Genomic DNA, 18,438 nt, shown 5'->3' on the forward strand with positions numbered 1-18,438 from the left:
AATAAAACCGGAGTCAGAAATAAACCTTAACATTATGGTCAACTGATTTTTGACCAAGATAAAAACGGGTAAATTGGACTTAAAATTTGAAACTGGTACTTCAAAGGACACTGTCAAGGAAGTGAAAAGATGCCTTATAAAATGGGATGAAGTATTTGCAAAGCAAATATCTGATAAGGAAATTGTATCTAGAATATATGAAGAACTCGTATACGTCAATAATTTAGAAGATTACCCAATGTTAAAATGGGCAAAGAATTTGACTAAACATTTCTCCAAAGAAGATATAAAAATGGCCAATAATCATATGAAAAGGTCATCAGTGTCATCAGCCATCAGAGAACCCACCTCACCCCCAGCCAGATGTGTGTGAAGAAGCCTGTGGATGACTCCAGCCCCCAGCCATCCAAGTCTTCCCAGTAAGACATGGTGGAGCAGACAAGCTACTCCTGCATGTGTTGTCCAAATCTCTAACCCACAGGATCCATGAACATAACAGCACAACTGTTCTTTAGGGTAGTGCGCGATGCTCTCATCGATAACCAGAACAGTTCTAGCCTAAGTGCTCAGGCTCTGACCCTCTGTCAACCTGATTTACTAGGACAAAGGAACAAGAGAACATAGGAACCTCCCCAAGAAAATTATCCACCAAGGCAACAGAAACCACTAACTGGACATCTGTTGTATGCTAGACTGGTGCTGGGTGCTTTCTATACTTTATCATTAATCTTCCCGGGAACCCACCTAGTACACAGCATGAGCCCCATCGTACAGACAAGAAAGCTGGGGTCTGGCAGTTCTGAATGACTTGCCCAAGGTCACACAGACAGTAGACAGCCAGTTCTGACATCCACGCTAGTCTGACCACACCACATCCAAAGCCCACTTGCTTACATCCACAGTGTGGTACCCACCCCCGACCCACTCTCAAGCTCTCCACCAGGAATGCAAGACATTTCTAAAACTGCAAACATGGATTTGAGTTATATAAAGAAGGATGACATTTTTTGTTTCACTGTCAAAACTTCATAAAACATACATGATGCCAAGTGGCAGAAGTGTCCAAGGTGTTCATTTTTGCTCATTCATCTTATCAAAAGAAATTTAAATAATAAAAAGGAAATGAGGGGAACAGAAAAACAGAGCAGACCTCCCCTGCCTGGAGTAGAGAGTGGTAAAGGCACAGGAAGAGCCTATCCACTCTGGCCCAGACTTAAGGTAGAGACTTGGCTGGTCATGTCCTGACCTGTGGACACAAGGAGGTGGCCAGACTGGGGGAGATGACCCAGTGGACCAGGATGCTTTGGGGAAAGGCCAGAGCCTAGGGTAACCCTGAAGATGGTGGAATAGACTATGCCCCTAGATATTTCCATATCAGCTCACCACATGCCACATCCCTAAGCAGTTATATAATTATCCAGTATGTACATTGTTTAGTGTCTGAATTTGTCAGGATTCTCCAGAGAGAGATAAAGAGATTTATTACAGAGAGTTGGCACATATGACTATGGAAGCTGAAAAAAAGTCTCAAGATTTGCAGCCAGCAAGCTGAAGACCCAAGAGGGCAGAAGGTGTAAATTCCAGTGCAAGTCCAAAGACAGGAACAGACTGCTGTCCATCTCAAGGGGTCACTGCTGAAATTCCTTCTCACTTGGCCCTTTTGTTCTATTCAGATCTTCCAATGATTGGATGAGGCCCACCCACATTGGGGGTGGCAATCTGCTTTACTCAGTCTACAGATTCGAATGTTAATCACATCCCAAAACACCCAGAATAATGTTAGACTAAATATCTGGGCACCCCATGGACCAGGTCATTTGACACATAAAATTAACCATCGTAATGTCCATTGCCCCACCACTATAAGCTCCCTGAACCCAGAGACTGTTTTTTCTTGTTCTCAACATAGTTCCAGAACCTGGCATAATAGTTCGTCAATAAGAAGATGTTACATACATATCTGTTGAGTGAATAATCCCAGGCGACTTCTTCATTGACATTAAACTGCCAAGACCCCTATGAACACCTGATTATAACCGTGTGTGCGTGTGTGTGTGCCCATGTTCAGTTGTGTCCAACTTTTTTGCGATCCCATGGACTGTAGCCCACCAGGCTCCTCTGTCCATGGGATTCTCCAGGCAAGAATGCTGGAACAGGTTGCCATGCCCTCCTCCAGGGGGATCTTCCCGACCCAGGTATCAAATCCATGTCTCTGTGTCTCCTGCATTGGCAGGTGGATTCTTTACCACTGAGCCATTTGGGAAGCCCCAACAATGTGTACTTGAGTATAAAGTAACATCATGCTGTGGACTACCTCTTAAATTTCAAGGTCCAAAGCAGATGATGATATCAGTAACCACCAGTAACAGTGATATCAAATGAAGAAGTAGAAGCTAAAGATAGAGTAAAGGCATTCAGGGATGTGGGTGAATCTAGAGTAATCCAATAAAAATGTAATGGGTATGTATGGTTAGGTCCCTTCACTGTTCACCTGAAACTGTCACAACATTGTTTGTTAATTGTTTATACCCCAGTACAAAAGAAAAAGTTTTAAAAATTTAAAAAAGAAATGTAATGTGAACCACTTGGGTATGCTAAATTTTCAAGTAGCCACAATTTTAAAAAGTAAGAAGAGCCAAGTGAAATTAATTGTAATATTTCATATTGTTATAAATACAAAGTATAGTTTTTAAATATAATTATTGCACTCAGTTTATCTAAAATATCATTTTGGCATATAATCCATCTAGAAATCATGAAGGAGATAGTTTTCCTTCTTCTTTGATACTAAGCCTTTAAAATTCACACAGCATGTCTCAGTTTGGACGAGCCACATTTCAAGGGCTCAGTGTTCACATGTGCTGAGTGCAGAGCACGGCAGATGTCTGACCACTTACATGTGAGGATGAGAGCATCCTCTGAAGCCCTGAGTATTTTCAGCCTGACTTGAATCTCCATGGGATTATATGTCTATGTCCCCATGTCTTCTCTGATTGGAGGAAAATCAGAAGCAGAGTCACCACAGACCTAAAGGCCGTGGAGCCAGATGGGGCCAAAACTCGGGACCTGCCCCACGGCTCATGATCAGTGAGACCTGGGGCGAGTCACTCAGCCTCTCTAGATGCCCACGTCCTCACAAATGACGTGGAGCATTGCTGCAAGAATCAAGTTTCAACAACCCAAACCTCATACTCCTCTTCCTGCATAAGGCATGGCGGGATTCCAGGCTAACCTCCCCAAACATGGAACTAAATGGGGGTCCTTCTGTTGGCTTCTGCCACGGAATGTCTAAGGATTGACTTAAAAAAGAAGAAAACTGTGTAATAAGCAGCAATGTGGATGCACCTTGAGGACATTATGCAAAGTGACATAAGCCCAGACACAGAAAGACAAGCGCTGCATGTTTCCACTTATATGAGATATCCAAAACTCGAAGCCTGGAATGATAGTGACAGATGTAGAGTTATTAACCAACTGGCATAAAGTTCCAGTTAAATAAAATGAGTAAGCTCTAGAGGGGCTTCCCAGGTGGCGCTAGTGGTAAAGAACCTACCTGCCAATGCAGGAGACAGAAGAGATGGGGGTCCGATCCCTGGGTTGGGAAGATCCCCTGGAGAAGGGCATCACAACCCACTCCAGTATTCTTGCCTGGAGAATCCCATGGACAGAGGAGCCTGGCAGGCTATGGTCCATAAGGTTGCAAAGAGTTGAACATGACTGAGTGACTTAGCATACGTGCACACAAGCTCTAGAGACCTGCTGTACATCATTGCACCTCTAATCAACAATAATGTATGTATTTCAGATTTGTTAAGGGGATGGATCTCATGTTAAGTGTTTTTACCAAAGTAAAAATGCTTTAAAAAAGAATGGCCAAGGCTTGAAATGGTTTTTGAAAGGGACTTCCCACTTCCCTAGAACTCCCCTAGACCCCTTCGTGGGACTCCTGAAGGAAGCTAGTGCACGAGAGGCCCCCATTGGGTGGATTTCATGGTTGCCTTCCATGGAGGGAGCTGGTGGTCTCTTCCAGCCCCTGACATGGGCTTCTAGCCCAGATGCAGGAGATTCCATGTAGAGAACATCAATCACCGGAAGACAGAATCAGTGGCCCTCTCTGTCACACAGCTGAGTGGTGCAATGCTCTCCTTCTCTGCCATCTTTAGAACAATCCAGGGGCCCAGAGAGAAGCAGACCAGAACACCCATAAACACAGGTGTCTTCAGGAAGTGATGCCCAAATCAGAGGAAGACAATCACCAATCCAGCTGGGGGCCCTCCCAGCTGTTTCCCACCTTTTGCCCATAATTGGGCTTCCTATTGCCCACACACTGTCAAATTTCTGACAAGAGCAGCTTCTGCATGTCAAAGGCATTAGAAATCTACCATCTTCTCCTAGTCTCTATATTGTACATTGGCTTCCCAGCACCCTTGACATTCACCTCCTCCCAAATGTGATCACAACCATGTTCCCATTCGTGATCCATCAGCCTCTTTATCTCTTGGAGAGGTAACAGAGGGAAAAGAAACCAGCCCAAATGGCTTTTTTGGCGGCCTACAGTGTTCTTAGAAATCTGTTAGCCAGGCATGCAAACCTCCTCCCTATTGTTAGTACCAGCTGGCGGGCCGTGGGCCCACAGTGCATTCACCAGCATCTGTGTTGTTCTATTCAGCAGAATAGAGCTGGCTGTTTTTCCTCTCTACCAGAGTAAAAGAGGAGTCATGAGTAACTGGCAAATTATCTGAATGAGATTAAAAAGAAAAAATGTTAAACTTCCTGCTTACGTAGAACTGTACAGACAACAGCTGAAACACATACACTTCAGGGGACCTGAGGGCTTTCAGGACTATGGGGGGAAAGGGGAGTTCCAGAAGGAGCAGGTGGAAGAGAAGCAGATGAATGGAGGATGGAAAAAAGATGGAAAAAAGAGGATGGTTCCAGTGGCCAGAGGAGGCCTTTTGTAGGGTGCCTACCTGGTAGATGTGAAGATAAGCACCCACAACCCAGCCTTAAGGGAGGGCCTGGCTGCTCTGCTCCAGGATTGTGGCCAGCAAACAACTCCAGACGTTAGCGCCAGGCTTGTCTCTGATGAAGGAGCGGCCTCACCCCAGGGTGCGCCTTTCCCAAGGCAGTCTCATCGGGTGGCTGAGTGAGGCAGGGATGGAGCAAGCTAGCCATCTCAGCCCCTCCTGGGGCCACTCTGATGGGCAGGAGTCACTCCAGGGCTCTGGGGGGCCTGCCCTGCAGCCCAGCTCTCCCTCTGCCCAGGCCTGTCTCCTCCCCTTGCCACTCACAGGAGAGGACCCCTATAGAGGTCGTGTACCCCAAACTGCATCTCAGCATCTGCTTCTGAAAAACTCAGTCTGCGGTTGTCTGGATTTGATAATGCCTCCTCTTGATCTGCACTATTGTGTGAAAGAGGGTAATAGAGTAGATAGATAGAGAAGATAGATGATTTCCCTGTTACAAGTGAGGACAGCAAGGCTCTAGGAGGTTTGGTAACTTGCCCATGGGTCACAGGCTGGCAGAAGTAGGGTTGAACTCAGCCAATCCAGCACCAGTATATGCTACCGCCAGGGGCTTGCTGATGAGAATACCCTCCAGATTAATTGCTGATGACCTACAGCGCACCAGAGGGCTTCCCAGGTGGCATAACACACAATTAAGCCCACTAAGGCTTCCCAGGTGCTAGTGGTAAAGAACCTGCCTGCCAATGCGGGAGGACTTTAAGAGATGCAGGTTCGATCCCTAGGTGGGGAAGATCTCCTGGAGGTGGGCATGACAATGCACTCCAGTATTCTTGCCTGGAGAATCCCATGGACAGAGGAGCCTAGTGGGCCACAGTCCACAGGGTCACAAGGAGTCAGACAGAACTGAAGCAACTTAGCACGCACACACACATACAGTGCACCAGAAAGTCTGGGAAGGAGTGATCCCCTTTAAAAGAAGAGCAGAGGTGGAAGAAAAACTTCAGACTCACCATTGGGAGAGATTTCAGGGTTTCTTAGATGGTTCCCTGTACCCAAAATACTCCTCCCACCTGGCCAACTGCTGACTACAGTCCCTAAATTGGAGAGAAAAAAATAATACATAATCCCGAGAAGAGTACTGAATTTACATAATGTATTTGTATGGCTAGGTCTGCAGGCCCCCAGGCAGCCCTTTCTGTGCGCCTTTCTGTCATTTTCTGCTTTGCCTCCTATTCCTATCCTGTACTCAAGAGAAGTGAGCTGATAAATGAACTCCTTCAGAATGACATGCAAACAACCTGGGTACATTTTGCAGGATAACTCAGGGAGCGGTGAGTGCCTAATCCAAGCACAGGGACTCCAGGTTGGGAAGATATTTTTAAAGCAGGAGGATCATGAGATTTGCTTTCACTTAATAGGTTTGCGTTTGCAAGTCCAACACTCCTACAGCTGTTTATTTCTTCCTTCTTATGTTGCCCATAATTGAGATAAGGTAGATAATGGTCCCTTAGTAATTGTCTGGTGGTAAAAATCGCTCTTCTTTACCCAGGCCTGGTTAACACAGATATTTTCTAAAAGCCAAAATAGAATTCTTCATTAAGCTGCATCATTAAGTACTAGTCTCTAAAACATAACACACAATTAAGGGGAGATTTTTTTCATAAAAATAAATAAAATCATTTGAAATTTAATTTTATTAGTCCTTTCAGTAATTCTTAATCTAAGCATATCTTCCCTTGGGCTGGATGACTGTCACCCCAACTCTCTCACCCTAAACCCTGCGACAATGCACTAACAAACATCTGAGTTTCATCACCCTTGATGTTGGCAAGTCTCTGAATCCAGTGAAGGCATCCAGAATATGCCACCCCCCAAATATGCCAACATAAAGATTGTTTTGAGCTAAAGGCAATTGAGAGTCATTAGATGCGGGAAGAGTTTTCTGCCTTCCTCTTACCCACTTACAGAGCACAGCACATATTTCCCTTCGTGAAGATATTCCCCTTCCCGTCCCATACCAGGAAGGGAAGAGCATTCTTATTACACTGAGAAGAGTTTGCAGAAACAGACCCTACTAAATAACCTGGGTCTTCCATTAGTTCCCCTGGTATGTTTCCTGGTTGTTTCCCCAGGATTTGCATCCCTTGAAGCCCAAACCCACTTTCCTTTGTTAAAATGGCATATAAGCTCCCTAGTCTCACTTTGTCTTTGAGTTTCACTTCTTTTCTCTGAACTTGTGTGCAAATAAAATATTCATAAGATTATACTATTCTCTCCTGCCATTTGGTCTTTTGCTAGTTTAATTTGCATACTCCAGATACTGAACTTAAGAGGGTAGCGGCAAGTCTTTCCTCCCCAACACCAGCTGCAACTTTCATCCCAAGCCCGAGAGGCTTTTCATTACTATTGAGCTTCCCTATCATGAGGCTCAAGATTCATTTTACTGAACAGTGCAAACTCCTGTTCTCTGCTCTGAAGGGAAATATTTTCTGGATAACCTGGCTATTGAAAGGGCAAATTAGCAATCCCCTGGGACTATATTTCTCTAGGCGTGGAAATCTTGGAGACCCATGAAGAAAGGACAAGCCTAGAAGTCAAAAGATCTGGGTTCTTTGCTAACTCTGCTCTATGACCTTGGCAATAACCAACCTGGGGCTCAATTTCCTTACAGAGGGGATGCAGGAAAGGGAGAAGACGGAGTTGATTCTAACCCCAACTCTTCTGCTTACTCTCAGAGTCACCTTGAGCCAGCCCCTCACCTCTCCAAGTTTTAAACTAAGAGAAAGGGAAGGTGCCTAGATCAGTGCTTCCCAAGGTGTGGTCCTTCACACCAACAGGACTGGGAATTTATTAGGAAGGCAGACATGTTGGCCACGTGTCAGAACTACTAAATGGCCAGAACTACTAAATCAGAGTCTCTAGGATGCAGCCCAGAAATCTATTCTAACAGAATTTCCAGATGATTCTCCCACAAATACGAGAACCACTGGCCTAAATAATCTGGTCTCTTCCAGATTAAAAACCTCAAACTTGAGTCAGACAGAAAAAGACAAATATTATATGATATCGCTTACATGCGAAATCCAGAAAATACAAGTGAGAGAATATAACAAAAAAGAAAGTATACTCATAGAAATAAGGAAAAACTAGGGGCAACCAGTGTGAGGAGGAAAGGGGCAATATATCCTTGAAGATGTATTATACAACATGGGGAATATAACCAATAGTTTGTAATAATTATAAATGGAAAGTAACCTTTAAAAACTGTATAAAAAAATTAAAAAATTTTTAAAGTGTTGAATCTGGGGGAGGATAAATACCTCAAATTCTTTTTGCCCCAACCTTAGGGTATCTCTTTCTCTCAAAAAAAAAAAAACAACACACACACACAAAACAAATGAAAAAATGAACACCTGCTCCAAACTTCTCTCCTCTATGCAGATGACTAACTTCAAGGGACTTAAAATTTGCATTCAGTTGTTTCCATAGCAACCTTAACAAAACCATTATGATGCTTTTGTTCTTTAATACATCTGCTCCTTTCTTTTACAGAAACTTGTGTTCCTTTTCCAGTTATAAAGCCAATCTTATCTAAGGATAGTTCTTAAAAACATTTCAGTAGTACATAATTACAGTCCCAGCCAGCAGTGCAAAGAATGTCATTTAAATCATACCACTGCATTGATCCTCTAGGCCAGCTCTTCTGAAAGCCAGCTCTCAGGATGGAACACACTCTATAAACTTCTAAATCCAGATGAGAGAGTCTGTCTCCGTAAGTAAGACTCCATACACCTTTATTGATTTCACACTCCACCTATTGGCCCTACTTCCAGAAATAGCTGCCAACTCTAATTGGTTAGCCATCTTGTTCCACCCTCAGATCATGATGTTCTGGTGAGCTGAGTACACTTCCAGCTCCAGGTTTGGCCCATAAAAGCCTTCATGACCCTGGGCACTCTCACTGATTCAGAGATGGGCACATGACCCAAAGAGACATTGACTAAAACTTCAGGGATAGAAATGTGTGATATCCCTCACTAGACCAGAAGCTGAAATGATGAAGCTGTTTTAATTCCATGAAGGGAAACTTGCATGAGGAAATAGAGCTGAGAGGCCAGGAGAGAGAAACTGGTGCCAGATGACATCATTTCCGAGCCTGTATCGAACCATGCCCGAAACCAGATTTCCTCTCAACCTTTGGTACAAGGTCCATTAAATTTTCTTTCTCCACTTTGGATTGACTTTTCTATCACATGACACCAAAACTATCTTAATGGGTAACAGAGCTTATATCATTACAGCTTTGGTTAGGCAGCTTATCAATATCTATTAAAAAAAAAATTTCTGTGCAATAACTCTTATTCTAGCGAGTCTAATTCCAAAAATATAACCATCAGAAATGCTCTCACAAGTATGAAAATGTGTATATGTATAATCATAAAGTCCACTGAAGCATTGTCACAGCAAAGAGTTGGAAATAGCCTGCTGTCATTCAATAGAAACCTGCCTTATTTTAGGCATTTATGATGTTAATGAAGACTAAACCAACCCTGATGATAGGGTCAAGGACTCTTGGAGTTAGAAGGCATCTTAATTCTACATCTATCTCCTGAGAGACACAAATTCTGAAGCCCACAGAGGTAAAGTGACTTGCCTAGTGTCACTCAAGCTGAAGCATTGATGCTTCATTGAGCACCAAAGAATTGATATTTTCAAACTGTGGTGGTGGAGAAGACTCTTGAGAGTCCCTTGGACAGCAAGGAGACCAAACCAGTCAATCATAAAGGAAATCAGCCCTGAATATTCATTGGAAGGACTGATGCTGAAGCGCCAATATTTTGGCCACTGATGCAAAGAGCTGATTCATTGGAAAAGACCCTGAGGCTGGAAAAGACTAAAGGCAGGATGAGGAGGGAGCAACAGAGGACGAGATGGTTGGATGGCATCATCGACTCAATGGACATGAGTCTGAGCAAACTCCAGGAGATAGTGAAGGACAGGGAGGCCTGGCATGCTGCAGTCCATGGGGTCGCAAAGAGTCAGACATAACTGAGTGACTGAACAACAAACTGTCACTTGAGCTAATTCTTCAAAGAGCCAGGACAAAGGCTTTATCTTCTAGCAGCCATTCATCCTCTATGTCACACTGGGTCTGAAATTCTAACCATGCTGGTCATTGTTAGACAATGGCTGGTGTCTGGCTTTTCACTGTAAAATCAATACCCCCAAATGCAAAAGTTAAATCAACATTACACTCAGTAGCAATGATAACAAATTAAGCGGCTTCAAGCTAGCAAAAATAGCTTGTTCCCTAAGGGCAACTTTTCTTTCCCTCTCTTCCCCTTCACTTCTCCCAAAACTCATACTGATCCTGGACACCCCAATAGAAATGGCAGTTCAGAAAACTGCGGCAACTCAATGCCAATCCAAGCAAAGCCCTATTCTCAGTCACAGTAATAAAAGCGGTTGAGAATGTTGAGCATTCGAGTCACAAAAGATATGATTTCTGCCTGAGGTTGTCCGATAACAGAAATGAATGATGGTTCTTTGCCTGAAAATACATATTGATCTTTGGCTGTGATTTTCACCATGGATAATGCGCAAGTCACCATCCTTCAAATGTGTGTGAGTTGAAGTTGCTGTTGCCTATTCCTCGCAGGATGATTTGCAGCAAGAGACAAGACAAGGCAGGAGAAATTTCTACATCCAGGTCAGGCTGGACACTCTGCAGCCAATTTTGCATCCTGGATTGTTTGACCTTCCCTTCAAAGGTCCCGATTTATCACAGGCAAAGGGCAGATTGATTGTCTGCATTTGACCAAGATAAAGGTATCCTCATATTCTTTAAACTTTTGTGGAACTGAGTTCCTCAGAAGTCACCCCATATTCCAGGCCCAGCCACGATTTAACAACTTAAATCTCTGATGTCCTGACCTACCACAGGTTGTACATAGTTTCTGCTTGACTGAGAATGGGACCAAATGGAACACAACATATACACCAGGCCAGACCAAACTTTATCCTTGCTGCTCAAATGCACCAATCATTTTTATCGCTTTCTGATGAATTAAGAATTACTGGCTAATTTGGCTACCAGAATAATTGTAAACGCTGAAGAAGGTAGTTAGGCCAACAGCAGATGAGAATGGTCTGTCTGTCTGAGCATCAGCCCCACTCTGTTCACAATCCCAGGATATCGGAGTCCAATGAGCTCAGGGATTTTAAGAATGAAGTTTCTCACAGGATAGAGTTCAAGGGCTCCTAATGTTTACCCTTAAAACCCTTCCCTGGGAGCCTACTGGACCTAAAATTTTACCATTAAAAATGTGTTTCATTGCACTTCACTCAAACTGGGGGTCCTCAGTGGCCCCTGTGAAATGCCAGTACCACTGGGAGGGCTAAATATCACCTTAGCAGAGATGTCTTCTACATAGGCACTGAGCACAAGGCTTTATGAGAATATGAAACATCCTGACTGGGGACAGACACAAGAACAGGAAGAGAGTCTCAGAAAAGAAATGCAGAAAGACACTGCAGATACCTACTTTCCAGGGTCAGCGCAAGTAAAACACCAATCCAGTTCATAAGGAAAATCAGTCCCAGTAAGAGGTTCTGTGGACAGAAGTAAAATGCCACAGGACATTGCTGGAGCCTCACTAAGTCTGCGAAGGGGTTTTTCATGCCTTCCCAGTCTTGTAGCTCATTTCATGCGGCGCTTCCAGGTGCCTAATGAAGGAGACAAGACCAGGGGCAGACAGACTTAAGGTATGGAGGACAGGAAGACGAGAAACATACCATACCAGTCAATATCTTCCAGTGTTGGTGAAAACGGTTTTAATCCTTTATATAGTCAGCAAGACAAATCAGTTGACGTCACTTTCTTTTTTTAAAGGGTAAAATACTGCTGTTAGAGCAGCAGACACACACACAAATAAATCCCTTTAGATATACCAATGCTTTATCATTATTGTCAGCTCTTACTTTGTCTAACTAATGACTTAATCATCTTTCTCTTTCCCCCAAGTAAGAGCAGAGTCAGTTCCCCCGACTCAGTTGAGACTTAGATGGAGCAAGTATTCAAGGCCTCTTTATCATCTCTTTTCAGCAAGGTCTCTATGACAGAAACAACTCTACACTAAATGGATCCAATAACTGCCCCAAGCTTCCAAATTCACTGTTTCTTTACTTTTGGTGCCAAATGTGTAGGCACTTCCATCCCACCTACTTCATATGTATCTATTTTACTCCTCCAGTTTCTAGTACTAATCAGTTCTGCAGCCTCACATTTCCTCAGTTAGCATAGCAAAACTCTAGAGCCCAGCCTTCTCAGAAAAGGAGGAAGGGAGAGGGGAAACCTGTGATTACTGACACATTAATGCTTTTGGTGTCAACAATTCCATCATATCTGTTTTTTTCTAAATTTTTTAATAAACATATTTCTTTTTTTTCAATAAAACATACAGCATCTTTAAAATGTACCTTAAGACAGTGGTGCCCAGATTTTAGAATTTTACAGATAAGTACAATTTTAATGAAAATCCTGAGAACTAACACAGGGTTAATAATTTTATATTTAACTTCCCAAAAGATTTATTTAATCTGCTATCCTCATTATTTCATAAAAGGAAGAATTTTTTAACAACCATACAAGTATGGTAGACATCCCACGATGAAAAAAAAAATGGTTTGTATTATTAATTAATTTGGCTTTGCAAAAACTCACTGCAGGGTGATTTATGTTTTCTCTCACCACTTGCCATGTAGTATGGACTTTGCTGGGGTCCAGAGCTGCTCTGAGCACTGAGATTTGGGGACCACCAGCTGAGAAGTGGTGGAAAGTACAAGAATGGAATTGGTGCAGACTAGAGTATACAGAAAGAGAGGAAGATTAGGAACCATCAGACAATGATCAAATAGAGCAACTTCAGGGCAGGAGGAGAAAGTTGGCTGTGGGTCTTCCGGCTCCCACTTCAACCAGAGAGACCTCACTCTCATTCTACACGTATGAGGATTCCGCCTAGTCAGGCTAGTCGAGGACAGATGGGTTCTCTGGTCTGGTGAATGGTTCATGCCAATTCTTTAAATATTGAGTGACAGTATATAGTCAGAGTAAAAAGAAATGAACTGACTTCTGTTGATAAAAATTATATGTTTTTATATTCTGAACAACAGATGATCCCATATACTCATCATTAACATAATACTTCAACTTATTTGCAGTTGTCTTTCCTTTCACTGATTTTCCATTATTCCTAATTGCTAAGTATTGTGCCCTCAGACCCAGCCCTTCAGACTCACTGGGATAAAAGCAGCTTATGTGGCTTTTTCAGTGAGCTTTTATCCTGTTTTGTTTTGTCATTCTGTTAAGAAAACGTTCTATTTTTCTGAAATGTTTGCTTCTTATTTAGGATGCAAATCTCGATGTAGCCAAGTCAGTCATATTTTAGGAGACATTCAAGGGCTTAAAATTCATGTGATAAAATAAAGCATTTGTCATCAGTAAGCAGGACTCGGCAATGTGTCGTTGGGTTTCAGAATTTTGGCCGGTTGCTGGCTGGCTGGCCAGGCTTGCTGGGGGCCTAATGAACTTCATGTGTGCTGAAGTCACAAAAACAAAATTGGCCATCACCATCCAAAAGTGTTTTTGTGCTTTTGTTTTTGTTTCCACATGAAGGCCTCTAGTTCACTAGGATTAGGAACAATGAACATTTTGAAGCTTCTGAAGATAACAGCAAGTGGAAACCTGAGTTTAAAAGTACCCTATTTCTGATTTATTCCAGAATCCATTATAGTTGCCTCCCTAGGAAGTAGCTCAGCTGACCTGCTCCCTAATCCAGCTCTATAAAATTCACATGAATAAAGGGTTTGACTTTTAAGTAAAGTTTAACAACCACAAAAGCATAGGCGTGCACATCACAGTACACCAGAGTGTGACAGCACGTGGCTGTAAAATGAAGAGTATTTTTAAAGTCTCACAGAATTATTGACTACCAACCTGTGTGTCTCTGATGAGAACCTCATCCAGCCCAAGCTGATAGCAATTGCTTTCCCTCTGAGGTCAGCTTTGATTACTGCCAGGTGTGGAAGGGAAAGAGAAAATGAAGGGAAGAAGACACCAGCCCATGGCTGACAGTGTATCCTCTCTCTTTCCCAGAGAAGTGAAGAGAAACGAGACTCTTCTGCCTACCTCCACCTTTCCCCCGCTTGTTGTCGGCCAAAGTAGCCCCTGTAGAAAATATATGCAGAAGCAGCAGTTTCTTCCCTTCCCTCAAAAATCTGCACCCACTGTTTGTGCTGATCCCACCCAGAAGTAAGAATCAAGCCCAAATTCCTCTCCAACATCTTGCGGAGCAGCCTGGCTCCATTGCCCCCACCTCCCCCCTGGCAGCATAGCCCCGTGGATGGAAGATCTAGGTGGGTAGGACTTGGCACTCACTGGAGCTGCCCTCTGAAGCTCATCCAATAATCCACTCCACTGGATGCAGGAGGTGTGGAGATAATGACTATTTCCTGAATAGCGTGCTGTTTAAACAGCCCCACTGCAGTGTTTGGAGAAATTCAGGATGTTTTTGCATCCCAGGTGCTGTTGGAGCTGCCCAGCTAAGCTAAACACAGCACACAGGCATTGAGAACAGGTGGTAGCTGGCCAGATTGCTGGCAGTCAGGATGGCGGCGGTTGTTTTTCTTGTTCCAGCAGTTGGCAGAGGAAGGCGTGCTTCAGTACAATCAGTAGCTTTCCACTCTCAAAAAGGAATGTTTTCCCTGACACTAGAGCATGAAAACATGCTCTACACTGCTCGAAAGCCCTTTCAGAGACAGGGCGAAGTCCAAAACTGCAGACTGCCACCCAGAATCTTCTTCCATTTATTCCTGTTCTTAGTTGAAGCATTTTGGCTTGCAGAATGGGAGGCCCATTCTAGCTAGCTCAAAAGAGGGTGTGTGTGTGTATGTGAACTACTTTCCTGCTTGTGGCCATGGGCGCTCTACCCACTTGCTTCTGTCACCTTCTTAGAAAGGCCTTCCTTGACCCCCGCATATGGTGATATCTATCTCACCCAATTATATGCCATCAGATGATCCTGTTTTATCATCCCATCTCCTTTATCACTGCAATGTTTGTGTCCTCTCCCCCACACACAACTCACATGTTGAAACTGAATCCCCACTGTGATGTTATTTAGGGTGGGGCCTTTGGTAGTTGGACCATGGGGGTGGAGCCCTCATGAATGGGGTTAGTGCCCTTAGAAGACAAGGCCAAAGAGCTACATAGCCCTCTTTTCAGCATGTGAGGGTATAGCTAAAAGACAGCTGTCTGCAAACCAAGAAGCAGGTCCTCACCAGAACCTAACCACTCTGGCACTCTAATCTCAGACTCCCAGCCTCTGGAACTGAGGAAAACAAGGTTCTGTTGTTTATAAGCCACTCAGTCTAGGTTACTTAGTTACAGCAGCCCAAACTGATGAGGACAACAACCACTGACATTTTCTTATTTGTTTGGCTGTTTCCCCACTTTAATACAAACTCGATGAGGACAGGACTTTCTCATGTGCTTTGCTGTAGCCTTAGGCCCTAAAACAGCATGAAGGGGTAGCACTCTGTAAACACATGGTCTTTCATACCCCATGCCCTCTGCTGTGAAATCTCTGTGACCATTGGTTCAAATTCCCAAGAGAGATCATCCGCTTGGTGCTCTAGCCAACCAATGGACTTGTGCCTTTAATTCTGACATCTGCCCTTGGCCCAATCAGCCAGGTCATGGAGGAGGGGTCAGAGACAGCCCTTCTCAAGAGAATGGAAGGTGCTAGGTCTCTAGAGGGATCTCTGGATGGAGAAGATAATGAAACCTGTCTCAGAGGGGGCTGGACACTGCAGTTACCTCTTACTACACACATATGTACACAAGTGTGTGTGCAACCCATTCTCCATCCCATTCACATGGGCCATGCACCATGCAGACACCTGGCTCAAACTACACACTCAAAAATTTTTGTTAAAAAACATTTTTTGTTTGGTCACTGTGTATCCCCTACTTCCAGATCTTGCCTCAAGTTGCTCCCTCTCTACCAGAAAGGCCTGCCCCAACTAGCCCAGCCCCACTATCATTCTGTAGATGCTATAGCCTCACTTCAGAATTCACTGAGATTTCACTTCTTTTCTTGATTCTGCAATTCTAAGTTAGTCACTTCTTCCCTCCCTCACCCTAAAGGACAACCTTGTTTTAACTTCTATTTGGGACTTACTCCAGGCTTCTTTCTAAGAGAAAAACAAGAATCGGGTAATAAAATGCCACACAAAGACCCCAAAGTTGGTAACCCAAAGACTCACAGTAAGCTAGAGATGAAACGTGACATCCATGCCAGATGCAAGAGGATGCACCATGAGTATGTTCTTGGAGAGGGCACGGATTCCTAAGAGGCTACTGGAGATTGCTGCAGCAGTTCATAGGACATGGACAGAGGCAGCGAGCTACTGCTGCTGTTTACTCACTAAGTTGTGGCCAGCTCTTTACAAACCCAAACTGTAGCCCACCAGGCTCCTCTGTCCATGGGATTTCCCAGGTAAGAATACTGGAGTGGGTTGCCATGCCCTCCTCCAAGAGATCTTCGAGGGTGACATAGATAAATTATGCATTTAACAACCAGGATAAGCCCAGCCTTTACCCAAATGCAGGTGTCACTAGACCACTCCCCTGAGACCAGTGATGAATGTCACCTTGAGTACTTTTGAAAGCTACCCAAGTTCAGAGCCCAATCTAGAGACTGTGACTTAACTGCTCTGAGGTAGGGCATGGTCATGGAGAAGCAATGGCCTGAATTTGTGTCAAAACACCTATCATAAGAGAAAGAAAAGGGCTTTGCTTCCAAAGCATGAATTCCAACTCCACCATTTACTAGCTTTGCCATCTTTGGCAAGTCACTTAAAATCTCCAAGCCTCCATACAGGTGAGATGGTGCTACTAGTTCCTGTCTCATATGATTATTGTAAGGATTAAAGAAAACGTGTTCAAAATACCTAGAGCATAATGGACCCTTCATGAAATGGTGGGTATAAGTATTATTAATGCCTCCCCTAATCTGTTGTAGATTGATATTTAACACTGTATGGTTTAAACATGTAAGGCAATGTTACCTACATGACAAAATATTAGTGCTTTAAAGGCAGTTTTGTTTCTATGTAGCCCACCTCAGCCCAGGCATATAGGAAAACTGTTTGTCAGGCTAGATGCACACTTTTCTGAAAATTAACATTGTCCAGAATCTGCCTTTTCATTGAGGTGATATGCCCTTAATAAATAACATTTGTATCAGCAACTCCAGACCAGGGCACAGCTATTCTGCCACAAAGCAACTGACATAGATGTCAGTGACTGCTCTTGAATAAGAGTGCTGTGCCCACAGAAAGCAACAGGCAGCACTATGGGAACGTATTGTGAGCGTGGGCCAGGCACCTATTGCATTTTACAGGCACATTTGTATATGAGGGGAAATCCATTGCCATGAATCAAAGGTAAAGAGAAATATCCTTCTTGTTTTTTCACCAGAAAAATAACAATACTCAGTTCCCAAGTTCCATTCAAGAAATGCTTCCTGGTTTCTTCACTGTGCTTAATCCTCTTCCCACCTCAAACTGGCACTAAACCTAAAATACAATCATATGAACTGAGACTTGCCAATTCCGGCCTGACTTTGGACAACTTTGTGTGTAAAATAAATGTGTTATCATTATAGTCTGAACCATCAAAGAGAATATTTTAATCAGGATAATTATTTGTGGACTTCATTTAGACTTGTGGAAATGATGAGCCTGAACTCCCAATTTTTTTTTTTCACATATTTATTTATGGCTTATACAGTGAGGCTTGTGGTTTGTAGAATCTTAGTTCCCCAACCAGGGATTGAACTTTGGCAGTGAAAGCACAGAGTCCTAACCACTGGACCACAAGGAAATTCCCTAGACTCCCACTTTCTCTTTTTTTAATTATGAAAATATGATAACACATTTACAGGAGACTTGGAAAATATAGAGCAAGGTTACATATAGTTCCAATATATAGGACAATTACCTTTAAGTAGATAAATTAAGATTTTTAATTGGAGTTTCACTATCAAACTCTCAAAAGTTAGTAGAATGAATATACAGAGAAGTAGAAGGATATAGTGGGCTTCTCAGGTGGCACCAGTGGTAAAGAACCCACCTGCCAATGCAGGAGACATAAGAGATGCAGTTTCAGTCTTTAGGTCAGAAAGATCCCCTGGAAGAGGGCATGGCAACCCACTCCAGTATTCCTGCCTGGAGAATCCCATGGACAGAGGAGCCTGGCAGGCTACAGTCCACAGGGTCGCAAAGAGTCGGACACGACTGAAGAGACTGAGCATGGACACACGCAGAAGGATATAGTAGATTTGAAAAGCAATATGAACCAATTCAATATAATTAAGATTTATACAGTTTTCACACAACAGTAGCATAC

General features: G+C 43.4%; 1 protein-coding gene and 2 long non-coding RNA genes across 4 annotated transcripts in view; 1 reads left to right on the top strand and 2 right to left on the bottom strand.

The window, feature by feature from the left end:
- Positions 1–8,430, bottom strand: part of LOC145544918 (uncharacterized) — a 60,064-nt gene extending 51,634 nt beyond the window's left edge. Inside the window, exon 1 of the long non-coding RNA XR_014081724.1 lies at positions 8,381–8,430. This is a non-coding gene — a long non-coding RNA (uncharacterized LOC145544918). The remainder of the gene's footprint in view (positions 1–8,380) is intronic.
- Positions 1–15,091, bottom strand: part of LOC145544904 (uncharacterized) — a 216,956-nt gene extending 201,865 nt beyond the window's left edge. Inside the window, exons 1-3 of one of the 2 annotated variants that reach the window (XM_081588292.1) lie at positions 14,404–15,091; positions 13,963–14,193; positions 11,513–11,693 (exon numbers count right to left, since the gene is read on the bottom strand). In XM_081588292.1, coding sequence (XP_081444418.1) covers positions 11,513–11,610 — 98 coding nt within the window. In that variant the 5' untranslated portion in view covers positions 11,611–11,693; positions 13,963–14,193; positions 14,404–15,091. The remainder of the gene's footprint in view (positions 1–11,512; positions 11,694–13,962; positions 14,194–14,403) is intronic. The other variant, XR_014081701.1, reaches the window with a different exon arrangement.
- LOC145544926 (uncharacterized) lies at positions 8,487–9,197 on the top strand. The gene is made up of 2 exons (XR_014081728.1): positions 8,487–8,739; positions 9,050–9,197. It is a non-coding gene; the product is annotated as an uncharacterized LOC145544926 (long non-coding RNA).
- Positions 15,092–18,438: the final 3,347 nt, after the last annotated feature.

Source organism: Giraffa tippelskirchi, chromosome 1, assembly GCF_054371585.1.
Source record: "Giraffa tippelskirchi isolate mGirTip1 chromosome 1, T2T-mGirTip1v1.2.pri, whole genome shotgun sequence".
In the NCBI taxonomy this organism is placed as follows: Eukaryota; Metazoa; Chordata; class Mammalia; order Artiodactyla; family Giraffidae; genus Giraffa; species Giraffa tippelskirchi.